Source organism: Elgaria multicarinata, chromosome 8 (assembly GCF_023053635.1).
Source record: "Elgaria multicarinata webbii isolate HBS135686 ecotype San Diego chromosome 8, rElgMul1.1.pri, whole genome shotgun sequence".
NCBI lineage: Eukaryota > Metazoa > Chordata > Lepidosauria > Squamata > Anguidae > Elgaria > Elgaria multicarinata.
In genome coordinates, this window is record NC_086178.1 from 112,816,738 (window position 1) to 112,844,480 (window position 27,743).

The 27,743-nt window shown below is 42.6% G+C and overlaps 1 protein-coding gene across 1 annotated transcript in view; it reads right to left on the reverse strand.

The window, feature by feature from the left end:
• The window catches only part of SORBS1 (sorbin and SH3 domain containing 1), a 213,393-nt gene that overhangs the window by 74,801 nt on the left and 110,849 nt on the right, over nucleotides 1–27,743 (reverse strand). The window contains exons 10-16 of the mRNA XM_063133194.1: nucleotides 25,840–25,903; nucleotides 24,470–24,544; nucleotides 23,666–23,728; nucleotides 15,039–15,086; nucleotides 14,710–14,839; nucleotides 10,486–10,600; nucleotides 2,680–2,763 (exon numbers count right to left, since the gene is read on the reverse strand). Coding sequence (XP_062989264.1) covers nucleotides 2,680–2,763; nucleotides 10,486–10,600; nucleotides 14,710–14,839; nucleotides 15,039–15,086; nucleotides 23,666–23,728; nucleotides 24,470–24,544; nucleotides 25,840–25,903 — 579 coding nt within the window. The remainder of the gene's footprint in view (nucleotides 1–2,679; nucleotides 2,764–10,485; nucleotides 10,601–14,709; nucleotides 14,840–15,038; nucleotides 15,087–23,665; nucleotides 23,729–24,469; nucleotides 24,545–25,839; nucleotides 25,904–27,743) is intronic.

Consider the following 27,743-nt stretch of genomic DNA (forward strand, 5'->3'; position numbering starts at 1 on the left):
GTTTATTGTGATGTCCTAACCCACTCTCTGTGCAATACTGGATAGCATGCCACACCACTACTATCTTTCTGCCTTAACAACAGTTTTGTTTATTGAGCTTCTTTAATTGGCAACTTTTGAAAGAGGGTAGAGGGTTGGCTGCTCTGGCCTCCTTATCTGCCTTGTAGGCCCCTTCCAACTCTGCTATTCTATGATTCTATGATCTGTATGATTTGGGATAATCTTTCAGTGTGTATATTTCAGTGTGCATATTTCAGTGTTTATATGTAAATGCCAGTTCCTTATTTATTTATTTATTTCATTGCATTTCTATACCACCCAATAGCCGAAGCTCTCTGGGCGGTTCACAAACCGCCTAGGGCGGTCATGCATTTCTGTGCTGAATAAAGAACTAGGAACCAACTTTAGCCTCATCTTGGCAAACACTGTTCTTTCAGAGAAAATGTATACCCCTCCCCACAACAAATTGGTACCTTTCACTTTGAAAAATGGACTCCACATAAATTCAGCATAACTCTATTAAACAGCCCTCTCATACAGGATACTCTGGGCTTCCCATCTACCAATAGGGTAGCAAGATTCCTAATTTAGCAGTATTCTTATGACTTTAAGGTGATCTTCAAGTGAAAATTTCAGCAATGGAACTTCTGTAATAGTAAGCAAAGAGAAATTTGCTGATATTCTTCCTTCTCCATTGCTAGTGAAGGCAAGTCTTTTAGAGACACATGATGTGAAAACGAGAGAGCTGAATTTGCATGTCTTGGAATGCATTACACTAGCTTGTAATGCATTGGGGTACTGCAGATTACATTTTCATAGCCCTAATAGCCACACATTTCACAGCTTTTCAAATTTGCTGGGTTGTGTATGGTTTTTTTGGTAACTTGATTTTGATAATCTGACCCTCTTAAAATCCCCCAAAAGCACAGTAAATAACATCCAACACAAATATAGTGCAAAAAGAAAAGATTTGTTCTATATCTTATAAAACTGGAATTATGCTCTTCTTGCAATGTCTTATGGAAGTCATCCCATGATCGTATGATATCAAATGGTATAGAAATACTTTAAATAAAATAAATATGTGCTCAACCAGAATGTTCAAAATTATATTAGAAAAAGTTAACTCCGAAAACATTCAATTTCTGTTGGATTCTGCACATAGGATTATCACTGTAAATTAAGTGAATAATCTATTCCAGCAGAATTGTTTGAATTTCAAAAATATTCATTCCAGCATGGAACTGTCACAATAATTTAATATTAATGAAACATCTACAATATATTATGCACTGTGCATAAATAAAACATAACATTACAATGGAAACAACCTTTTGATTCCACTGTTAGTGTAGGATACACACAATTAAGTCTTACACTGCAGCCATTTGATCTGGGACTTCTTCCTTCAAGTCACTTTGTCTGAAATCCACTCAAAACAATGTGGGAACGATTAAGATACTTGTCTGTCCATCAGGACATTCTGGAACTTTGCAATTACTGCAAATTAATCAGAGGATTGTACCTCAAAGAGAAGCAGTAGCACATGAAGAAACAGGACAGGAAAGTGGAGCAAATTATGGGTATTTTGTAGTATTAATCAATAAGAAATTGGTAGTAGTTGGTGATAGACAAAAGCTAGAAAGAGTTGATGAAACTTTCCTAATTTAGCAAAACAGGAAGAAGACTTTGACTTCCTGGAGAAGGAAGGAATGGGAAGAAGCCACTGGAAAAGTGTATAATATTATGTAAAAAATGTTTCTCTCTAATTACAATGACAGTTAACTTATTCTCAGTTGAATTTAAGATACCAACATGAAGTGGCAATGTGGATTCATGTTCAAATAGGAACTTTCCCTGCTCTCTTATGAAAAACGTTGATACTGACAGGTTTTCCTTTTCTTATCTTACTTTAATAATTACCTACCGTATTTCTTCGATTGTAAGACGCCATCGATTGTAAGACGCACACTAATTTCAGTACCACCAACAGAAAAAAAGCTTTGATTCTAAGAAATAATAAACGCATCCACGATTCTAAGACGCACCCCATTTTTAGAGATGTTTATGTGGGGGGGAAAGTGTGTCTTAGAATCGAAGAAATACGGTATATAAGAATATGCTAGTGTAAGGCTTATTACTTGAGATCTACCAAATCAATTTTGCTCATTTATTTTAAATTGAAACTTCAGCAGTGTAGATGTATAGAAAACTTAAAAAGTTCAAAAAGTCCAAAGCTCGAGCTTCAATTGCAAAATAGTATGGATATTTGCCCCATGCTGAACAGTCTCCTATTGCTGTTTGGTTCAGCGCCGGTTTATTTGCTCCATGATGAACAGTGTCTAATCTGACATCATGTGTTTTCAACTTGAAACTTAAAGGAATGCTAAATTACCTTTTTTTAAAAAGAACGTCTTTTTTTGTTTTCACATTTGCCAGTTTATTTGTGTAACAGAGTTTGCTTATTTTAGTTTTGTTTTCACATTTGAAAAAACAGGATTCAGGGCAGGTTTTGTGTAGCAGTCTGATTAAGACAATTTTTGTTTCATTTTCTTACACTACTAATGCTCTTGGCAACGCGGGCTTTACACTAGCATAAAAGAGTGGAGTAGTGTGTGGTGTGTATCTGTGTTCTGTAAGGGAGGATTATTTACTGATGGTTGGGGCTATCAAACTTACCGGTTTCCCAAACTCCAATTCCGAAAAGAATTTATACCAAGGCTCATTCTTTAAATCTATCTCTTCTGGGCTTATATCCCGAGTCTAAAAGAGTTGGTGATGTGGGAATGCAAGAAAGAGAAGGAAACCATTATGCAAAGAAAACATAGGAAAGGACAGTTAAAGATGCCACATTCTGCATTTTTCCAAGGGGTTATTAGACACCCTGAACAGAATGATCAATATCCTGAGTAAAATCCACATAGTCTGGGTCTCTGCATGTTGCATTTTACACGTGTACACTCTAGTGAAATGTTATGCCTAAATGTGAATGTCTGATGGTTGGTGTCTGACATTCGGTGGATGGGGGTGGAAGGGAAGACGCAATCTTGCTCTCTACCATGCATGGGTGAGGGGGTAAGTTTTTGTCTGAACATAGTTAAAAACATTCCTGGAAGAACAGGTGTGGGAGGGGGAAATCCCTTCATCTGCAGCGAAGTGCCAGTAACAATACCAGGGTTGATGGCATAGTATGACATTCCCCTCCGCTAAAGAGCAATTCACCTGAAAATTTCTTCAACTGTTGAATACCCTTCTCCAAATTGTAATTCTGGTTACAATTATAACTCTGGTTACCATTTTCATTCTCACTCTCCCCTCCCTTTTCACCCCCACCCCCATTTACATATCTGCACAGAGCATGGCATCTTTAACAGCACATGGATACGTGAGAAAGCCTTTTTCATAAACGACAGAGTAAAAGGTGGAATTCTAAGCTACAGAGGACACTGTTAGAAAGAGTATGTTAACTGAGAAGTCTTTATGTGGAATGGATACACTGATTCTGTTCTATTGAATTACCAACATTTAAAACATGGATAAATATTAACAATTTAGACAAAATTGGCAGGGAGGAGGAGCTAGATAGGACAGGAACAGAATGCCTATCAAGGAAGGCTCCCCTTTTTGAGCCTACGTTCTAACTTAAGGCAAAATGCTAAAACTCTTAATGTTTCAGTTGATTATTTATTTATTTATTTATTTATTAAGACATTTGTATTCCACCCTATATCACAATATCTCAGGTAAAATCATACAAACAATATAAAACAATATACACAGCTAAAAACAAATTAAACAGTAAGGTAAAACCAGTATAGAATTTAAAAGAGTAAAATCAATTAAAACAATTAAAACTATGTACAGGCTTGGTTAATTTGGCCATCAAAGGCTTTGTTTAAAAGCCATGTCTTAACTTGGTGCCCAAATGAAGCCAGTGCCGGTGCCAGTCAGGCCTTCAAGGGAAGGGCATTCCACAGACGGGGTGCCACAACAGAGAAAGCCCTCTCCCACATCCCACCATAGCATATGTCTCGCACTGGTGAGACATGGAGGGCTCCTTCAACAGATCTCAAGTCTCAGGCAGGCATATATAGGGAGAGGCACTCCTTCAAGTATTGAGGCCCAAGCCTGTACATTTATTAAACTGATTTAAGTTACTTTAATTATTTAATCTTATAGGACTAAACTATAGGCACTGGGCCTTTACATCAAATATGATCAATGCATGAAGGGAAGAAAGTGGAAGTTTAACCAATAACACATTTTTTAAAAAACATAATCTGGCAGATCTGAGTCCAAATGCTTAAAAGACTATTTGAACTTTGCATTGCTCTTGATTTTAACTTACTTGGATGATAGCACATCGGGATGAAAGCAGAAAATGTTTTGCTAGGCAAGCACAGAATGACCCTAAACTCTAGATGATTTGTCACAGCATTTTAGCTGTACGAAACAACTTAATTTCTCTGTAGCCTCAAGAATACACACCATTTCTGGGGTCATTTTATTATCTGACTGCCTTACCATGAACACAGGGGGGAAAAGTCTACATTTTACAGGTTTTTAGGATCTGCTTTCTAGCTCATGGTAATCAATCACATCTTCCAGTCCTACCATGAGAAACAGACCCTATGAGCGCTTCGTGTTTTCACACAATAAGGAAATGCAGATTTAATTGTGCTGTACATCATAAGGGGGACAGGAAGAACAGAAAGCTTCTTCTTGTAGCCCGGTTGGAGATTACCCCTTCTTGGAGAGGCACGGGGAGGGGGCAAGGCAGGCAGGCAGTGTGCAATAATGTAATTTATTCATTTACAGTATTTTTATACTGTTGCATAACTGAAATACTAAATGCTAAAATAAAATATAAGCAGTAAAATACAATTACAGTATTAAATACATAAAAAGATTAATCAATAAAATAAATTATTGCAGGTTCTATCAGATACCTTGCAGAATTTCTTGGCCTTTTCATACTTTTCAAGTATTCCTACACTAACATTCCATAGCAGTTCTGTAATGTTAGCATTTCAGCTAAGTACTTCATCAAGGACGAAGTAGGCAGCACCAAAAATCAGATACCTCATTCTCAGTTTCAGTAGGTCAAGTTATATGCGACAATGGTGACATTAAACACGTCTGAGGAGGATTTGCCTCCTTTTTAAAAAGCTAATGGCAGGCACAGGCCCTCTGATCAGGCCTGCAAAAGGAGGTGGACTCTCGCCACAATACCACTTTCCCACTGAAAGTCCCACCGCCGCCCCCACAATGCAAAATTGCCCTTGCATTCAACAAACTGATAACAAATACATTTCTAATGTTGTCACAGTCCACACCAGGGATGGAATCTGTTTCTATGTCTAAACAAAGGTGTTGAGGGTAAAAAAAAAAAAAGTACCTTATCAAGAGTATTCCTATGCTCTTTGCTCAGCTTGCTGACAGAGCGAAAGTGTGTTGGGAGACAGAGCTCCCGTGGACAGAGGGAAAAACAAGGGCCTTGCTAGACGGAGGTTTAGCCCGGGGCTTGCCCCGGGCTTGCCCCTGTGTGTCCAGATGACACACAGGGGATCCCGGGGTCAGGCAGGGGTGAAACCTCCCTGGGCCCGGGATAACTGAAACCTGTTTTAGCTCAGTTTTAACCGCGGTCCCGGCCTTAGGTCGGGCTGAGGCTGGAACCGCGGGCATGTGGACTGTTCCGCTGCTTTTCCTGGCTACCCCACTTATGTGCGAGTAGCCGGGAAAAGCAGAGGACGGGCCACAGCACTCCCACCCAATTCCCTCCCACCTCCCCTGGCCTCCGATCCTCCCCTCTCCCCCCCATGTCCCCACCTGCTGTTTGCCACCGCCGCCGATGTCCCAAGCTGCTCTGTGCCGCAGCTGCCGATGTCCCAAGCCGCTCTGTGCCGCCGCCGCCGATGTCCCAAGCCACTCTGTGCCGCCGCCGCCGATGTCCCAAGCCGCTCTGTGCCGCCGCCGCCGATGACGACGATGTCCTCAGCCAGCGTTTCCTGCTGTTGTCATGTCCCCCAGCCTGCAGGCATCACAGGCTGGGGGACAGACAGCAGGAAACGCTGGCTGGGGACATTGGCGGCGGCACAGAGCGACTTGGGACATCGGTGGCGGCAAACAGCAGGTGGGGATATGGGGAGGAGAGGGGGGTATCGGAGGCCAGGGGAGGTGGGGGGGGGCTTTTTTTTTTTTTTTAAACAACTTACCTGGCCGTTGGTGCGCTCCTGTGCACGCAGCCGCTTTAAGGGGGGGAAATGGCGGACGCGACGGGGCTTCCCTCGGCCCCGTCGCGCCTCAGGTGTAGACAGGGTCGACAGGCCGCATTACTTCTAGCGTGGCCTGGCCACTCCTCACCGCCGGATTCGGCGGTAGGTCTAGCAAGGCCCCAAGTCTCTCTCTCATTGGTGGCCATGTGAGGGAAACCGGAGTGGAAACTTGGGCCACAGCTAGACCTAAGGTTTATCCTGGGATCATCCAGGGTTCGCCCCTGCCTGAGCACTGGATCCCCTGTGTGTCACCTAGATGAACAGGTTTGACCCCTGAACAATCCAGGGATAAACCTTTGGTCTAGCTATGTCCATGGTCACTGTTGAGAGGCTTTTGAATCCACCACATCCACAGCCTCACCACCCCTGGTTTTCCCCTCCCCAAAATTGGAGCCACAACAGAGGCTTTTGTGCTGTTTGAGTGGGACATCTGCAGTAATCTCCTCCTCTGAGATTAGAACTCTGCCTCCAGCCTTATAGAGGCAGATCCACTGCATTCTATAGTCTCTGGGATGCTGTCTAAGGGCCATAAGATTGCTCTTTTAATGACCAAAAAATCCCTACCTTGTAGAACTGGAAACCTGGACAAACTTTTTAAAAGGGAGGGATTGTTCCAAACGGATTCCTCTTTCTGTGGGATAAGCAAAGCTACAGCACTAATAACAGTTGTAACTAAAAGGGATGTGTGAATCTGTGTCACTTTCACATTAATCTGCAATTTTAGGGGGAAATTCCCTGATAATATGTATTTAAATACATATTTTAATATGCATTTAAATTTATGCATTTTCTATAAAATACATATTTTGATAAGTTTTAAATTGCTGAGAACTGTGGTGCAACTGTGGTCCAAGAGGTGCGGATGATGTAATTTGCAAAGATTAGATTTCTCAAACATCTCTAGTAACTACCTTTGCTTTGTTTGAAACTATGAGTTTGCTGCTTTTCCAGTCTGCCCAAAAATGTTATGTGCAGCTCCAAAGCAACAGAACTGGGTCTAATACAGGACATCATCATCCTAATGCCTTTTATTTATTTATTTATTTATTTTGCTTCTCTTATACCAGAAATGAGGCGGGCTAGGAGAAAAGTACTTAAGGAAATGGAGGTAAGGTGAAGAAAGGTTCAGCTATCCACATGCCTGTTATCATATTCAGCGAAGACCTTACCAACTTCCACTCATACATTATTATTATTTATTTATATAGCACCATCAATGTACATGGTACAATGTACAATGTACATGAGTGGGGTAGATATATGAATAAACTAATGTGACTACTGCTGTAATGTCTAGTTTGACCCTTAATTGGAATAAAGTTCCACTATGTAAATGGAATAAATATATCAATACTTTTAAGATCAGGGTATTATATCCAGAGCCAAATCTCGCCCGCCCCGCCCCCCCAATTTTTAACCTGTTGTCTTTGGGTTCTGGGAGTGAATATGGGAATAGGCAGGGATCCCCCAACCCCTTGCTAATTTTATTTAATTTCCCCCAATTTTAAAAATATTTAAAAATATTTTCTTCCCTTTATTAACCTATTATTCTGGCATTGCAAGAATTAACATGGATGGCCTAGGAGTGCTCATGAAGGGTGTACAGGAGCTGGAAGCCCCATATCCTATGGATTACATTATATATGTATATATACATTACTATAATGTAATCCTATGGTAATCCTATGAATCCTATGGACCTCAGAGAAGGACCTCCCCCCTCAGATCCCCCTCTAAACTCCTGTAAAAAGTTCCACATCTGCTATTTACTGTTTTACTCTGTACAGCACCATGTACATTGATGGTGCTATATAAATAAATAAATAAATAATAATAATAATAATAATAATAAGCACCCTGAAGTTTAGTAGTAGAATAATTTTAGTAGTAGAGCAGCCTGAAGTTGGAGCTCTGCTGCCAGGACAGGTGAAATGGAGGCATGGATGGCTCAAAAGAGGCCCGGGATCCATAGGGTCCAATGTCTTCTCAGTCCCTGAACACACCCCCAACACAGGAAATAATATATATATACAATATAAAATATATATAAATATATATGCCAGTCCTGGGTATATATGATTTCCCTCCTATTGCTTGCTTTGGGAAGAAAAACCCAGGAGGAGAGAGTGCCTTTCTTCTGTTGTCACATGGCTCAGATCCCTCCAGCCCTCGGCTTTGCACTCGTAATCTTGAAATTATTTGCCTCAATTTGCCTTTTCTGTGTAATGGGCTTCTGTTGAAACAGGGAAATATGGATTTCAAAGGAGAGCTTTTACGATGTTCTGCGGGTCATATCTCCCACCCAATCCTGTGCTTTACATGCATAGTCTTGAAGTTACTTGCCTTTTTATGTTACTTTGCCTAACATTGGTTCAGCCTATTGTGAACCATGATGTTGGACTTCCAGCTGACCCAGGCCTAGGAAAAGCCTCTTCAGATGAAGAGATTCCATGGCAACGCCCACTCAGGGCAGCCTGAGTAATCTAACTAGGGCTGTGCACAGCCACCCCACTCACCCTACAACTTGCCTCAGAGGCCATTTCGGAGCCACTGAAACAGCCCCGATTCAACTCAGGGCACTTCAGGGTGCCCACCTCACTTTGGCACTGAAGTGAGATTGGACCCCAAAGTGAGATTCGCCCCCATCCCCCTGAAGTGACTCGGCCTTACATCTTCCTGGGTGCCAGCCACACAGCAGTAATCAAGACACCCCTGAAGAAATCTAACATGTATCCAAAAGTGAAGGGAAACTGTAAACCAGTAACAGAAAGTGCTTGAGCAAATGGTTCTGATCAACTCCAGGCCCTCTTAGATGAAGATTTTCTAAATCCATTTTGTTCTGGCTTTAGACCCAATTTTGGGATAGAAACTGCCTTGGTCACCCTATGGGATGCCATCAATAGGCAGACATACACCTATCATTTTCAGCTAACCTAAGTGAGGCAGTGGACATTCTGAACTGGTGCCTGTGCAGAGTAATGGACTGGATGAAGGCCAATGACCTGAAGCTCAATCCAGAAAAGATGGAGATACCATTCATATGTGGTTCATCAGCCCAAGTGAGTGGTGTTCAACCTGTTCTGAAGGAGCAAGTCCGCAGTTTGGGGATGCTCCTGTATCCATCATTGTCACGTTCCTCAGGTTTTCCATAGAGTAAATAGATAGTTCCTTTCCTTTTCCATTTGGGTTTTGTAGGAGGGGTTGTAGTTCTGTTAGTGCTTTCTGCAAGAGCCAAGTCACAGAAGAGAAATTACCTATTCTTTCTTTCTGCTTCTCCATAGAAAAAAAACAGGAAGAAAGAAATGGTTTAATTCCCACAAATTGGACTTTTGCAGAAAGCAACAGAAGTAATGTGTTGACAACTGCAGCAAAACCTTAATAGGATTCTTTGCTCTACAGAGAACTTGGAAAAGGAAGGAAGAAGTGGTTTTGCAAGACACAGCAGCAAGGCAGTGCTAATGCTTTTTTAAAAAACAACAACAACAACTTACAAGTGAAAATTTGCTTTCTTTTCCTCTATGGAGAATGGGAGAGAAAAAGGATGCTAGCTTCATTCCCACAAGCAGAACTTTGCCCAATACAGTGGGCACTTGCTGTATGGTGGAGGAGAACTTATGACTGGACAGCAGACGAGTGAATTTATGGAACCCTGGCCACAATATACAAGAGTAAACGAGATAAACTGACAAACTAGCAAGACTCTTCTGGCGTTACTTAAAAAGCTTATGCAAATTGTACCCTAACCAGCCAATTCAAATTTCACAGTTGCTTAAAATTCACAGAATGCACTAATAATATAGGCCATTAAACACCAGTCCTACCAGTGGTGTCAAATATGGATTATGTATTTAGCAGATAAACCACAATCAACACAAAGAACCACCAAAGAGAATAAGGTCTTTTGGCTTATTCATCACCTGTTTTTTCAGAACTAAGGATATGAAGGTGTTAAACATATTGATTGATTTGATTTATTACATTTATATACCACCCCATAGCCAAAGCTCTCTGGGCGGTTTACAGAAGTTAAAAACAGTGAACATTAAAAAGTATACAAAACTGAAAACCATCAAAAAAACATAAACAGTATAACGTATTTTACACCGAAACTTAAAAACAAGTCAATGTAAAATCTAGCCTCATAAAGTATGCCAGCAGTGCACAAAGAACACCCCGCCCCCCAATACAAGTAGGATAAAATTAACATTACCAATTGTTCATTGTTCAGAACTGAGGACCTCCCTGGCTGATATTCATAAATGCTTTTTGGCTCAGCATGGTATTTTCTTGTGTCCACCTTTTTGTCTGGAGGTTCCCAGTCACTCCTGGGGGAAAGGGGAAAGTTTGTTGTCACAGAAATGAACATTTCCTTTGGAAAGTTAATCTTAGATTAATCAAGGAATGTTTTACTCACAAGCAATAAAGAACTATAGTTCATGTCATGCTTTGTGTTTCACTAAATTCCTTTTCACTGATTTGCCAAAATGTAACTGTTTGTCAAAGAGAAACATCATACCTACTTTTTCCCCCTGGTATGAATCCACGATTTCCACCTCTGTTTTATTAGTGCGTCAAGTGCTGGTCGCTTTCACATGCATGCATTATTGCGCTATTTTGCCTTGTTTACCTTTTCACCTGGTATCACCACTGTGCTTGCTCCACCCCACCCTTTTTCCTTCCTCCTCCAGTTCATTGGTTCTTGTGGTTTATGGACATTGTGTTGGATGTGGATGCCTTTCCCCCCTCTGGTTTTGTTGTCTACTGTTTTATAGGGCTGTGCAGAGTGGCTCTACTCCTCTTTGAAGTTTGAAGCAGAGCGAGGGGCTGCTCTGCTCTGATTTTGGAAGCAGTTCTGCGTCCTGTTCCATGGGGCGTCAGTGCCCTAACAGAGTCCAAAATGTCATCAAGTCAATCCAAGGGTCAGGAGCCAGAAAGTCATGTAGCCAAATGCTGAGTTGGTCTGGGTTGTCCAAGGGAGTCATCCAGAAGAATGCCAGGGGCCCAGAAGTCTGAGTCTTTACCAAGAAGCCAAAGAGCCAAACGGTTTATCTTCAGCAACTTGATATTGGCTTGAGGATTATTTATGGCCAGCAGTTAATCTAGCTCAGCTGCTTCATTAAAGCCTCATGAGGTATTTAACTGCCGCTCCCGGCACGCTCTGGTTCTTAGAATCATAGAATAGCAGAGTTGGAAGGGGCCGACAAGGCCATCAAGTCCAACCTCCTGCTCAATGCAGGAATCCACCCTAAAGCATACCTGACAGATGGTTGTCCAGCTGCCTCTTGAATGCCTCTAGTGTGGCAGAGCCCACAACCTCCCTAGGTAACTGGTTCCACTGTCGTACTGCTCTAACAGTCAGGAAGTTTTTCCTGATGTCTAGCCAGAATCTGGCTTCCTGTAACTTGAGCCCATTATTCCATGTCCTGCACTCTGGGAGGATCATAGAATCATAGAATAGTAGAGTTGGAAGGGACCTATAAGGCCATCAAGTCCAACCCCCTGCTCAGTGCAGGAAGCCACCCTAAAGCATACCTGAGAGATGGTTGTCCAGCTGCCTCTTGGATCGAGAAGAGATCCTGGCCCTCCTCTGGGTGACAACCTTTTAAGTATTTGAAGAGTGCTATCATGTCTCCCCTCAATCTTCCCTTCTCCAGGCTAAACATGCCCTGTTATTTCAGTCTCTCTTCATAGGGCTTTATTTCCAGACCCCTGATCTTCCTGGTTGCCCTCCTCTGAACACGCTCCAGCTTGTATGCGTCCTTCTTGAATTGTGGAGCTTCTGTTCCAGTCTCCTACTCCTCTGTTGCTGTATTGGATTTATGATCTCCAGCTCGGTCTCTGGCAGCTGTGACATTCCGGGAATGTAGCTGGAGGTCTCAGGCTGCTCTTCAGCTGTCTCTAATTCCAACCACCGAATCTTCCAACTCTCTCCCTCGTTCCTGCTCCAGCACAGCTAACTGGCCCTTAGCTTTTTCTGAAGAGGAGGAATCTTCCCCAAGGTGAAGCATAACACTCTGTCTCTCTACTCCGTTGAAGCTCCGATCCATTTTCGGATAAACGCTCCATTGTAGTCAATGGAAATTAACAAAAATGCTTACATCTCCATCATTTTTAAAGATAAAGAGATATGCATTTGTGGGATCTTTTACCCTTTACTTTGCTGATGCACAATTGTGCATCTCCACTTTATAAAAATAGAGATCTGCCTGACCATTTGCTCTAATGGGATGAAATTGGGGTGGGGATGCTTGTGATGAAGCAGGGCAGATGGTCTGCCCTTAAAGGCTTAATTGATCCTCTTGGATTCCAGAAAGCCTTAGTGGGTTCTACGGCTGGTATCGTCGATGATCCTGTAGAAGCCATTCTGCACCAGTGGAACCATTAGAGTTATGAAGAGGGCAACCAGGATGATCAGAGGTCTAGAAACAAAGCCCTATGAAGAGAGACTGAAAGAACTGGGCATGTTTAGCCTGGAGAAGAGAAGATTGAGGGGAGACATGATAGCACTCTTCAAATACTTAAAAGGTTGTCACACAGAGGAGGGCCAGGATCTCTTCTCGCTCCTCCCAGAGTGCAGGACACGGAATAACGGACTCAAGTTAAAGGAAGCCAGATTCCGGCTGGACATCAGGAAAAACTTCCTGACTGTTAGAGCAGTGCGACGGTGGAATCAGCTACCTAGGGAGGTTGTGGGCGCTCCCACACTAGAGGCCTTCAAGAGGCAGCTGGACAACCATCTGTCAGGGATGCTTTAGGGTGGATTCCTGCATTGAGCAGGGGGTTGGACTCGATGGCCTTGTAGGCCCCTTCCAACTCTGCTATTCTATGATTCTATGTAACCACTTTCAGCTACTGGAGGGCAAAGAGGAGCAGAATGAGGCCCTAAATAAGGGTATCTGGGGGCATGGCCAAGGAGAGGTGTGTGGCTTGCCAGGAGATTTTAGCAGGTGAATGGGGAGGCCTGGCAGGCTGAATTCATCCCATGGATTGGAGGTTTCCCACCCCTGCTATAAAAGGAACATAATGTTAACTTTGGCAGACTTGTAGGTTTCACTTCTAGAAGTGTTTACAAATATCAAGGAATATAGAAAATTATCTGGGTATTAGATTGGCAGATTAATAAAAGGCAGACTACAGGACTTAATGCCACCCACAACATCTGCTCATCATCCAATGTGATATATGTCCTCATTTGCCAGCAATGCCCTACATGCGACAAAAAGACCAATATCTGTGCAAAAGAATAAATGGAAACAAATCTGACATAAGGAATGTTCAGAAACCAGTGGGGGAACATTCCAACTTCCCAGGTCCTTAAGGTGGCCATTCTTGAATAAAAGAATTTCAAAGACCTGGAATTACTGAAATACAATTCATCAAGAGAGTCTATTGTAATTCCTGCAGTTTGAACAAGGACAAAGTGTTCTTTCTTTCTTTTTTAAAATCACACTGCCTGCCTTAATCTGCTCACCACTGCAGTCACTTCCGTGTTATCATCCAACAACCATTTGTGAATGACAACTTTTCAGGTAATTATGACTGTGCTGTCTATATATAGGGTTACACAGGGTGTTTGGGTTTGAGAAAGATAGCAATACCCTTCACAAATTTGTAAAAAAAATATAGAATGACAGATTTTCTATGGAAAGCCAAAAAAATCAAGACAGATATTACAGAAACCATATAACAAAGGGAACTAATTTTCAGACTCTTGTACTATATTATTATGCAATAAAACAAAGTGATTGAAAGTAATGGATTAATACTAATAAATGGCTTGGACCTTATCACTCATTCAGTGGTGAACCGATTTCAGAGTTCTCTTCGGGCCCTGCTTTCTTCCTGTATATTCAGATGGTGGCTAGTAGATACAAGTGTCCTTTAGCATCTACAGATGGTCTACCGATGACTTCCTTTTTGATAGCAAGAAACCCAACAACCGTCATTCAAGAACTATTATATCTTCCAAGCGGAGCTCCCTTTGAAAGGTGTACAAAGTTTCAGCTATTATAGGATTATACAGCTGTAAGCCTTCAGTTGGGAGTGAGGTAGCAGGAACATGTATAGACTATCCTAAAATCAGCTGCATTGGCCAGCTGTCGGTTCAAGGTAATTGTTGTGGCTTTTAAAAGCTAAATGATCTGTACCTGGCAGACCTCACAGTTGTTGTAAGAAAAAGAAAAAGTCAGGCTATGATGCAATTTGCACATAAAGGCTACAACCCCAAACAGGCTTATTTGGATGTAAGTTCCAGTTGAAATCAATGGCACAAAGTAAGTAAATATGTTTCGATTCAGTAATTAATAAGACAAACATTATATTAATAATGACAAATAAAGGAAAACTGTTACTACAATTGCTGTTAAATGAAGGTCCCATTGAGTTATAGGTCTTTCATCCAAGACGAAGCCCAATGGTTCTCATCACGGGTTACCTCTTAGAGGTTGATTTAAGAGAAGAGGAACGAGTTGGTAGAGGCAACGTGGCAGACCTCTTGACCACCTTTTCTGTGTCGATTGTGTCATTCTCACTCTTGGAACGGGGCACGGAAGGCTGTGCTCTCACTGCAAATGGAAGATGGTTAAAATCATGTTAAGTTTGGAGGGAGAACAATAGGACCAATGTTCTAAAATGCTAATTTTTGCATTCTAGAAGCACAATGGTTTTCCAGCAGTAATGAGATGTAATTAGCAAGTCTCTCTTTCACACCCTTTATAATGTTTAACAAAATGTATTCGGAGTATTCAAACATAAAGTACTTACTGTCTTTGTAAAAGGAATACTGAGGAAGATAAGAATCGGAATCTTCATCTGGAAAATGAATATAATTTACAATTACTTGGGACATTCCATTGAGTACATATGATCAGCTTTCCCTTCTATTCCTACATGCTTTTTAGGGCAAATTCTGACATTTCCAGTGATTTCATCCATCTAGAACATGGTGGGAAAAGCAGACGGTATGGGAGTATTGGGAGGGTTGCGGAATCCATCCTCTAATCATGGAAAAGGCAGATACTTGATAAATTGCAAGTACTGTGCACAGGGGCTGAGTATCATGTGTTCAGATTCCAGGGATATATGAATGCCTGAACAGGACTCATGTCTCCACCAACCACCAGTTGTGAAACTCACTGGACTTGGTTCTACCAAAAATGTGTTTAAAACCCTGCAGGATGGGTGAGAGGAAGGGAAGGGAAGGAGTCAGAATCTTCCTCTCTCTGGAAAAGTAGAGACATTAATGCCTGAACAGGACTACAGTGAGTACTGGTGACATACTGTTATCAGCAAAATAATCCAATCCTATGCATGTTTACTCAGATGTAAGTCTCACTAATCTTACCCGGTGCATATACACAGGATTGGTACTTTATTTGTACAAATAGATATTCTGACCTACTTTGTTAGGAATCACTTATATCGTTAACACAACCACATTCCAAGCAAAAAAGCAATGCTATTTAAAAAACCAACCAACCAAAGAAAGATTCCAAGGTTTGGACAATGAGTGCTGCCATTGTTAACTGGTCCTAGTTTTCCAAATGTACACATCCAGCCTATGAGCGATTTTGCCAGGTAAACACTTTTTTTTTTAAGGGAAAACAAGAACTACTTTCCTGCCTTCTGTCCATAAACACTGGCCACATGCCCTTGAATTGCAGCAAGAAATGTATTCTCCTTCCTTTCCTCCCATCTTGCAAGTATGTAAGACCTCTCCCCTCTACAGACTGTTTCAGTGAGTGGGGCTGACCAATGCAGCATGTATTGTAGCGTAAGATTTGTATGTTTAAACATCTGCATATTTTTATTGCATATATTAGTACAATATAGGTAATATTTAGGTATCATTGAGTCTTTGTATCTGTGATGTTGATTATTGTGGAGATGCCCCTCATTGTGTGTGTTTCTATTTTAATAATAACCAGACATTTCAAAACCCAACTATCTGCTTCTTCACTAGCTTAACCCTAAAGCTATGAACGGAGTTGCAACATTACACAGACTGCGATCTTACGTTTGACACACTGGGCAAATCAACCCTGCTGTGCTCCTCAGTGACCAAATCCCCTGATAAAGGTCTGCTCGTGCTGCCCAGAGTTGTTCCACGGTGATCAAAATGCCTTTAGGCTAGGCAAGTCTCTAGTCCTTCCTCGGCAATGGCAATGGCAAAAGCTAACAGGATATCAGTTCTAACCCATGCTTGGTGTCTGAGGCCAGTTTGTAACAACAGCACACTACCTTAAGTGTGACACTGCTGGTGCAGTAACTATTGTCAGATATTCTAAAAATTCATTTCCTGGCAGTGGCTCTTTAGTCCATGCTGTGAGTAACTTCACAATTCACACACTCTATGTTACATCTGAAAACTTCAAACAGTCACACAAGATGTTTTACATTGGACCAGAAATTTGCTCTGTACTTTTCACCCTGGCTGGCAGCAGCCCTCCAGTTCTAAGTGTGCACTTGCAAAAACCAATAATAATAATAATAATAATAATAATAATAATAATAATAATAATTTTACAATTCCAATTGCACATTCCTGAGGCGCCATTTTTTAAAGAAAAACAAAGTGCCTTTTTGGCATAGTTCAAAGGGCATTCACTGGTAAGACTGCAAAAAGTGAGCGGAACAGAGTTGTTTACCACTCCGGCCAAGCAGCACTGCAGCCAATCGTGGCAACCTACAATAAAATCAGCCTCCTGGATTCAGATGACATGGCCACCCATTGTGGGCACGACAACCGTACATCAAGCTTTGGGTTCTTGATGTGGTCTGTTCACAAAAAATAAACCACACACCACAGAAAAACTCCAGGTTTGGATGATACGACTGTAGTATCCCTCAGGCATAGGGACCATACGGGTGAGCTTGCCTGCCGCTTGCCCCTAGACTACCAGGCAATAACTTCAGAGCCTTTTCCTTGCTGGATTCCTTTATTATTGAAACCTCCTGGAACAGTGACACACCAAACTCCCTGCAGTAAGGCCCACACCACCAAGTGGATGAAACAGAGGCCCAGCCCAGGCCTTCGATGAGGACCTGGAGACTAGCAGCTACAGGCCTCTGAAAGGTACATACATCCACATATCACATCCCCCCTTCTCCATAAAAACAATATCTTTTGTTCAATTAAATCTTAACATGTTAATCTTAGCTCTTCACCACTATCTCATAACGTAGTCTTTAAACTTTGCTGGTAGTCTCACTTCTCGCCCACTCCGTGTCCGTTCGATTCCATCTGCTGTTCCATCTGACGAAAGCTCCAGCTCACCTTGAGGTCCTTCTGCCAAGACCACTGCCTCAGGGGATGCCAGCTCCTCGGCAACCCCTAGATCCACATTGGTTGCACCCACAGGGGAAAAGCAATCCCTCCGGAGGTGCCCCCTGTTCCTTCTATAAGTTTGACCTTGGGGAGTCTCCACTACATATGAGCGTGGCTCTCTTCTTTTCTGAGCTACTGATGCTGGCATCCAACCTAAAGCTGTTTTCAACCTGACCCTGTCTCCTACTTGCAAAGGTGGAAGAGGTGCTGTGTGCTTGTCATAATATGCTTTCTGCTGCCTCTGTCGATCTTGTAATCTAGGGTGCGCTCCACGTGGCAGTGTGCTGGCAGTGTGCTTCTTAGTAAACGTCTCATGAGCAATTGGGCAGGAGCCAAACCTAAACTTGTTACTGGAGTATTACGCAGGTTCAACAGAGCCAGATATGGATCAGCGCCATCTTGTAGAGCTTTCAATAGCATGTGCTTGATGGTTTGTATAGTACGTTCTGCTTGCCTATTGGACTGAGGGTAAGCTGGGCTCGAATGTGTCAAGGCGATCCCCCACTCAGTTGCAAATTGTCTTATAACCTGGCTCGCAAATGGTACATGGTCACAGATTATCTCTTTAGGTATAACATGACGTGCAAATGTTGCCTTCAATCTGGCAACAACAGTCACAGCTGTTTTATCTGTCAAGTGGAGAACTTCAGGGAACTTAGAAAAGTAGTCCATGACTACCAGGTAAGAGTGACGTAACTCGAATTACATAATTTTACATTATGTTTTATCATATTGTGTTTTAGGGTTTTAATTTTTCTGAACCCGCTCACAGGGCTTTGACTATAGATATGTAAAAAATAAATTCTTCTCAGTCCTCCACAGGATGCAGATATAGGGAAGTTGTGTGAAGCCTCACACCATACTAATAACCAGGTAGAGGGTATACTGGTAATAGCCAGTTTAGGGGGAAAACTAGTTTCTATATATTGGGAGAGGGGAACCCTTCTTGACCCAAACGCTGCATTGGAATTTATTTATTTATTTATTACATTTCTATACCGCCCAATAGCCGGAGCTTTCTGGGCGGTTCACAAAAATTAGTATAAAACCATAATATAAAATACAATATAAAAGCTCAACCAGATAAAAACAGCAGCAATGCAAAATTACAAATTTAAAACATCCAGTTAAAATTTATTTATAGACTGTTAAAATGCTGGGAGGTCTTCACCTGGCGTCTAAAAGCATATAATGTAGGTGCCAAGCGAACCTCCTTAGGGAGCTCATTCCACAGCCAGGGTGCCACAGCAGAGAAGGCCCTGCTCCTTCCCTAGAGGCATTTCAGGGTCTGCCTGCCTGTAGTGAGCTCACTCAGTCTCATTTGCACGCTCTGTTCACACACACACACACATTCTCCATTCATACACATGCCTCGCTGTGCACAGAAAAAGGTGCATCTCTTGCATCCCTGCACAGAAAGGAATGCGAACAACAGGTTGTTCTGCATGGGCATATTGTTCTGTTCTCTCTGTACACTGAGAAAGGGCTGCTCCTTTTTCTGTGCAGAGAGAAGGGAGAGCAACCTGGCCTCTTTTCCCATCTGTAGATCGGCTTTCCCTTCTCTGAGGGGCAGGGTGTCAAGAAGAGGGAGGGCCCTCCACCAGAGCCTCTGCAAGCCGGATGGGGAGGCCTTGCTGGTTTATACAGGCCTGTGGTTTACTCATCCCTGCTTTTAAACGTTGTGATAATTAGAAATGCAGGCAATTAAGGGAGGAGGCAGATGTTTACCGACAGTGAAATGGATAATGAAGATTCTACAGTATAAAAGCATCATTAAACATTAAATACATTCTAAAATATGTATAAATTGTCACTAAGAGCCTGATCCAAAATCCAGTCATGTCAGTAGCCATCTCCTTCAACAAATTTCAGTAGCCTTTCCTAGGGTGACCATATGAAAAGGAGGACAGGGCTCCTGTATCTTTAACAGTTGTATCAAAAAGGGATTTTCTTTCCATTTATATATCTTACCCAAGGTTGGCCATGTCAAAGTGAAACAACTTGCTTGAGACAGCACAAGCAGTGGGGAATATAAGATGCACTCTGCTTTGTATGGTCACTCACATCTCCAGTACATAAGAACATAAGAAGCACCCTGATGCTGGATCAGACCGAGGGTCCATCTAGTCCGGCACTCTGTTCATACAGTGGCCAACCAGCCATCAGCCAGGGACCATCAAGCAAGACATGGTGCAACAGCACCCTCCCACCCATGTTCCCCAGCAACTGGTGCACACAGGCTTCCTGCCTCAAATACTGGAGATAGCACACAGCCATCAGAGCTAGTAGCCATGGATAGCCTTCGCCTCCAGGAATTTATCCAACCCCCTTTTAAAGCCATCCAAATTGGTGGCCATCTCTACATCTTGTGGTAGGGAGTTCCATAATTTAACTATGCACTGTGTGAAGAAGTGCTTCCTTTTATTTGTCCTGGATCTCCCACCAATCAGCTTCATGGGATGACCCCACAGGGTTCTAGTATTTTGAGAGAGGGAGAAAAATGTCTCCCTATCCACATTCTCCATACCATGCATAATTTTGTACAACTCTATCAGGTCTCCCCTTAGCCTCCTTTTTTCCGAGCTAAACAATCCGAGTTGATGTAACCTTCCCTCATAGGAAGGTTACATCCCCTTAATCATTTTAGCCCCTTAATCATTTTAGTTGCTCTTTTCTGCACTTTTTCCCGCTCTATCATATCCTTTTTTAGGTGTGGTGACCGTAACTGTACACAGTATTCTAAGTGTGGTCGCACCATAGATTTGCATAAAGGCAGTAGGATACTGGCCGTTTTATTCTCAATTCCTTTTCTTATAATGCCTAACATGGAGTTTGCCTTCTTTACAGCGGCCGCACACTGGGTACAGTACACAGTACAGTATCTTCCACAAGCAGACATACCACCACATCAACCTCTGTCAAACATGGGCCCCATGCTAGTAACAGCCACTTATGTATAAATGAATGAGCAACTGAAGGTGTGAGTTGGGTCATCAAAAACCATACATCCAAACCTTCAGGAGGAGTATGGCCTCTATGAAATAGCATATTATTGCATCAAGCCCTTTGCATTAATCTGGATGCAAGACAGTGTCAGCCATCCCGCAGCCATGCCAATGATATCTAATATATGTAGAAATGCATCAGCAACTGGGTCTGTGTGCACCCACAATCAGCTTTGGACTACCCGAAGCCATATACCCAAGCCCTCAGGGCAATGTCTTCTATAAAACGGCATACAATTTTGTCCAGCCCAATGCTTTGTTTCAACAGACGACACTGTCAAGCATGGCACCCCTGTGGCAATAATATCTAATTTACATAGAAATGAAGAAGGAATTAGAGCTATGCATCCCACAGAAAGCTTTTGAACTACCACAAACTGCAAAAAGTATGGCTACCCTTGAATATGGTGTCAAAACAGGAGTACAAAATATGGTTGCTTGGAACTGAGAACTAAGATCACATTATGCCAGTATTGTAGCATCTTCACTGGCTCCCAATTTGTTTCCAAGCTCAATTCAACCTATAAAATACTTCATAAGTTGGGGCCACAGTATCTGAAAGAGTTTCTCTTTCCATAAATTCCTACTCAACCCTAAAGTCCTCTGTCACTAGGAAATCTGGCCCTTTTGAGGCCTGAAGGATCCCTGCAGTGCCCCTGACTCAGCTTGCATAAGTGAGCCAAGCAATGGGTTCGTTTCCAAAACCCAGGAACTTCCTTTTTTAAAAAAAAATTGCACAAATCATGATGTGCACAAAATGGTGGCCATAAATAGTGCAATTTGCACAAAATTGTGGGCATAAATTGTCTAATTTGTGCAAATTTTATTTATTTATTTATTATTATTTATTTATTCTATTTATTACATTTTTATACCGCCCAATAGCCAAAGCTCTCTGGGCGGTTCACAATTTATGCAGGCAATTATGCACAAATTGCACTATTTATGGCTACCATTTTATGCACATCATGATCTGCACAAATAACACCCCTCCTGAAAAATCATTGACCAGGCCCAACTCACCGTGCAGCCATTAGGGCCATCTCACAGATAAGTGAGCCAGAGTGCAATGGGGTAAGCCAGTGAAAACCCACCAATCTCCCCCACCAAATGGATTCCTCAGACATCCCTACTCAAACTCCGAGATTATCCTCTGAAGCCTGCTCTGGGTGCCCGCGCATGCTGAGCCACTCAGGAACAGACCTCCCACTCCTGTTATGGAATCCCTTCCTCAGAGAGGTTCGCCTGCAACCTCTTTGCTTCAGTGCTGGATTTTTAATAATTTTGTATTTGATATCTTTAGATCATCTTCTGATGCCTCTTTTAGCCACTGTTGCTTTTAAATGATTGCTGGTTTTAATTGTTTTATTATTCCATTTGTTTTTATGTGGATTTTGGATTTTATTTGTGTGGTTTTTGTATGTGACCATGAGAAGAATTAGCTAAAGGCAAACCAATAATTAAGAAACAACAGAGCAAAGCAGCAGAGCTAACGGCAGATAACAACCACAGCAGCTGGACCATGTGTAAGGCAAGAAGAAGTGGCCGAGGGTTTCTCTATTTTCTTTCTTGAACATTCTTTGGCTGCTTGTCACAGCCCATTCATCTTTCTGGCACATCTATGAATGACTACGAGATTGACTACATAAAATCATAGAATAGTAGAGTTGGAAGGGGCCTACAAGGCCATCGAGTCCAACCCCCTGCTCAATGCAGGAATCCATGGTACAGCATACCTGACAGATGGCTGTCCAGTGTCCAGCTGCATCTTGAATGCCTCTAGTGTGGAAGAGCCCATGACCTCCCTAGGTCATTGGTTCCATTGTTGTACTGCTCTAACAGTCAGGATATTTTTCCTGATATCCAGCTGGAATCTGGCTTCCTGTAACTTGAGTCCATTATTCCGTGTCCTGCACACAGGGGTGACCTCCGGATAAGTATGCCCCCCACCCCACCCAAATTTGGGACCATGGTTATCCCCCTCCTGTTTTCATGCCAAAATCCCCCTCCCCAGACGCAGGACATTTTTAGAAAAGGAGGCAGGTGATAACCATGGTGTCATGTCACTTGAACCAGGTCTGAGTCTTGTCCGTTCTTCTTTACCTTATTAGGACTTGTCCTGGGTATGCTATATAAATTGTGATTACACACAAAATTGTCAAATTGTTGCAAGTCTACCTATTTCCATTTATTGGGGGTATATAATGTGCTAAAAATCATATTCAATATTATTTATCCAAGTTTGTAACAATTCACATCCTGGTTTGTGGACTAAGTAGCAACCAGGATGATCAAGGATCTGGAAACAAAGCCCTATGAGGAGAGACTGAAACAACTGGGCATGTTTAGCCTGGAGAAGAGAAGATTGAGGGGAGACATGATAGCACTCTTCAAATACTTAAAAGGTGGTCACTCAGAGGAGGGCCAGGATCTCTTCTTGATCCTCCCAAAGTGCAGGACACAGAATAATGGGTTCCAGTTACAGGAAGCCAAATTCTGGCTGGACATCAGGGAAAACTTCCTGACTGTTAGAGCAGTACAACAATGGAACCAGTTACCTAGGGAGATTGTGGGCTCTCCCACACTAGAGGCCTTCAAGAGGCAGCTGGACAACTATCTGTAAGGGATGCTTTAGGGTGGATTCCAGCATTGAGCAGGGGGTTGGACTCGATGGCCTTTTAGGCCCTTCCAACTCTACTATTCTATGATTCTATGATTCTAAGTCCAGTACTATTCCATTTAATGAAGCTTGTAATTGGTGGATTGGTTTCTACATGCTAAGTAATCCCTGAAGATACATGGGTTGGTACCTTGGATGACGCACACAAAATCAAGCTCAACATTAGTTCCACACCATTAGTCAGGAGGTTATTAAAAAGCTGAAAAAGCAAAGGCAAGCCAAGAAAGGCATCCAATAGTCAAGGCAACAGTTAACTGGCAGGAAGTAATTAGGAGGAAGCAAAGGGCAGCTGAAAACTACAGAACTTCTGGTTGGAAAATTAAAGACAGAGCAGTAGCATCTTTGCAAAAGGAAAAGTTGATGGACCTTGACTATTTACCTTCAGATTTAGGGCTAGGAGTAGACACAGGAAACTGGTAGGTAGGAGAATAAGGGTTTTCTTCTGCAGCAGAAAAAAGCAGTGGGGTTGGACAGCAGCCACAGTGAAGTGGAGGAAACATTTAACTTCCCAATTTCTGATCACCATTACCTTTCTGCTGCCTACTTTGATAATACAGTAATATTACATCATGCTCTCAAGATATGAGGGTTGTATCCAATGTCAGTCCTATTTAGAGCTGATATGTTGAAATGAATGAGACTTAAGGTAGAATAACATTGTATTCAACTCAGAATAATTAGTTGGGAAGTATTCTGTCTCTGTACACATCACACAAAGAGGAGGTATACTAAATATCATTCAACATCCAACCATACTAAAAGGACAGGCATTATACTAATATAGGGTGACCATATGGAAAGGAGGACAAGGCTCTTGTATCTTTTTCAATTGTATAGAAAGGGGAATTTCAGCAGGGGTCATTTATATGCATGCAGCACCTGGTGAAATTCCCTCATCACAACAGTTAAAGCTGCAGGAGCTATACTAGAGTGACCAGATACAAAAGAGGGCAGTGCTCCTGCAGCTTTAACCGTTGTGATGAAAAGGGAATTTCACCAGGTGCTATAAGCATACAAATGACACCTTCTGAAATTCCCTTTTCTATACAACCATTAAAGATGCAGGAGCCCTGTCCTCCTTTTCATGTGGTCAGCCTAATTAATACCACAGTCTAGTGTGGTAGATAACAGTATGGTTAAGTCAAACACAGAACAACAGATACTCTTGCTAAGCTTGTGGTACCTTTGGTTTGGGGCTGGATATCAGGAAGTTCAGGGAATTTGTAGGTAGGGCAATAAGGGTTTTCTTCAGGTGGGTCTGTGCAGAAAGAGCACATTTGGGGGAAAGAACAAAGAGGAAGGGAGAGATGGATAAATCAGCAAGAATCTTCTCAGATACAGATGTTGAGAAATGCATTTTATGTTGACACCCCACAAAAGTGCAGGTAATATACACTTAGCATTATGCTGCACACCTTGGCCAGACATATACAACTATGTGCTTTCAACTTCTATTCGAGGGTGGTCCAACTCACCTACCAGAGCTCCTGAGCTGGTAGTTCACTTCTCCTTTTATCTCCCACCAGATCTCCTGCTGATACACCACTGGGTATTGAGAGAAGGGGGAGGGGGTGCAAAGTGGTGCATGCTGACAGCAGCTTAAAGGGAGAAGGGGTTGGTGAAAGCTGACATCAGTAGCGTGAGAAGAGAGAAATAAAGGTCCAGCTCCTAAATGCCTCAACGACATCTCGTAGCAGATGATGTAATACCCAGCAGTTTCTGGCTACAGAATATACTGAAAACGTCCCATTTGTCCAGTGATAAAGTTTCAGAGGACTAAGAAAGGAGGAAGACATATTACTCTCTCTCTTGGCCCCACGAAGCTGAAACATGCCTCTTTCACAGAGAGGAAGCTCTACTAACACAACAGGGTTGCAACAGATGTATCAAAGCAACTGCAATCCAAATGCCATTGCATATCTTCTCATCAGTTTCTTAACCATTAGAGAAAATATATGTTAAAAATGTGCTTGTATGATGTCAATATATATGTAGTCCATAGAGGAAACTATACATGACATGAAATGCGTGCAAGTATTTAATGTGCCTGATTTTTATTCTTTAAATAGTAGTCACAGAGTGGGGGAAGGACAGTGATCAGAATTAAGACCACGGTGCAGGACTTTAAACTTTTCCCACCATGCCGTCATCCCAATGAAAATGACTCCTCTCCACACTGCGTATTAGCCCCAGTGCTAATGGAAGTTTCCACCTCAGGGCTAATAGCAGCTTCAGGGGAGGAAGGATTTCCTTTAGGACTTTGGCATTGTGGGGAAAGGCATAAAGCCCCCCCTCCCCACATGCTGTAGTCCCAATCCTGATCACCCTTCCCTGGCAATTGCTATTTAATGAACAAAGACCAGGCACGTTAAATGCTTACATGCATTTAACTGCATGTCTAGTTTGTCCCTAAGTCTATTTAGATTTTCTTTTGATATTCTTAGAACTTGGGCAATACTTTAAAAAACATCCATTTAGGTTTTCCACTTCAAATTATCTGTATGTAGGACTTTGCGGGGGGGGGGGGGGGGAAATGAGGTAAATGAACAGTACCTTTTGTCAGCCTGTGGATTTGTTTGAACATTGTCTTGTACCAGTCCTTTGTTCGATCTGTGTTCTAATTGAAAAGGGAGCAGAATAAAATAATTGCATGAGTTCAATCTGTCATTTAAAAAGCACAGCAGCCTGCCTTAAAAACATACAATGTATATAGTAATGATTTCTGCCAACAATCTATTTTGAGCATCTATGGTTCTAGGACAAGTTTGCTGAAGCTAAGCAGGTATGGTTATGGATATGAGACCACTTGGGGACTTCATGTGTGCTGCCTTAAGTTTCATGGTGGAATAAAGGTAGGCTATAAATATAGTAAATAAATACATGCTGCACGGACTTCATAGGGATGCCATACTGATGCTGCAGGCAGAACAGTCACAGCATGTTTGAGATCCGAAACCAGAGCTCCCATTAAAGCCCCACAGAAACAAAGATAAGCTCTGGGCATGTCTACACCTCCTGGTGGAGGAGGAAGGATCTCGCAATATGCTGATCGTGAGATCCTTCCCCTCAGTCCACACGCGGTGCACAATGTCCCGGGAGGAAGGAGGAAGTCGCGCCCACCATTTTTTTTTTAAAGAGAAGGAGCTGGAGCGCACCTGCACCCCAGCGAAAAAGTAAGTAAAAAAACAAAACAAAAGCCCCGTCTCCCCTCCCCACCCTCGATGGGCACAGAGCGCTTGAAGAGCTCCGTGACCTGTGCCTGGTTCCCAGCTCCTTGCATTTACTCACGAGGAGCCAGGATGAAACCGGGACATACCTCCGCCCATACCTCCTGCAGTCTCGGGATGATTCCGAGACCGTGGGAAAAACCAGGGTAAAAGCCATCCCGGTTTTCCCGGGGAAATGGAGGAATCATCCCTCCCTGCCCGTGTGCATCATGTGGACGCACAGGGATGATCCTGGGGTGATCCCTGGGTTAAGGCATGGTATAGACATGCCTTCTATGTAAATCTGCATACAGCATGCCCCTGCTGCAGGAATCCTCTTCAGAGGGGGGAATACAGCTCCCAAAGGCAAACAATACTGGACGCCAAGGAGACTCTCTAGCAAATGCCCCTACTGAACTGTAGCAGACAGTAGCCTTAATGTTGAGAACATTTGTAATTCCCCAGCTATGCCTTTGCCTCCCCACCCGCCACCCTTATTCTGGAAGATTCAATGGACACCCTTCCTACTGACTTCAAACAATAGGTGGAAACTATGGAGCTCTTAACTGAATTAAGCTTTTAGCTGCAGTCTGTGTACAGTATCCAAGCAGGTCATTGTGCAAGCGGGGAGCCACCGCCGATTCCTTTCTGCAAGCAGTACCCACACGTGCAACAAAGATTTAGCTCCTCCTCTAGGGTCCAGAAATGAGTGGAAACAGGAGAGCCAGTGTGGTGTAGTGGCTAGAGTGACAGACTGGGAGTCAGGGGATCCAGGTTCTAGTCCCCACTTGGCCATGGAAACCCACTGGGTGACTTTGGGCCAGTCACAGACTCTCAGCCCAACCCACCTCACAGGGTTGTTGTTGTGAGGATAAAGTGGAGAGGAGGAGGAGGATTATGTAAGCTGCCTTGGGTTCCTTGGAGGAAAAAGGCAGCATATAAATGCAATAATAAATAAATAAATTTCTCCAATGGGGTAGGTTGGCAAAGCTTGTGTAAGGAAGCTCCACAGACCTGTCCTGATCCAGAAACTAGCACTTCTACTTGTTTGGGAGCTTCTTAAAGGAAGCACTAAATTACTGTTGCACGGGCGTTGGCCCCTGCTTGCAGAATGGCCCATGTGGATACTGCCTTCTGTCTTATACTATTTGTCCTGTTATCTGTATTTATTTCTTATATAGTATTTACTGGGTTTATTGTTCAGTTTGTTTCATTCTTCTATTTTAGTGTATGTTTTGTAAATCATCAGAA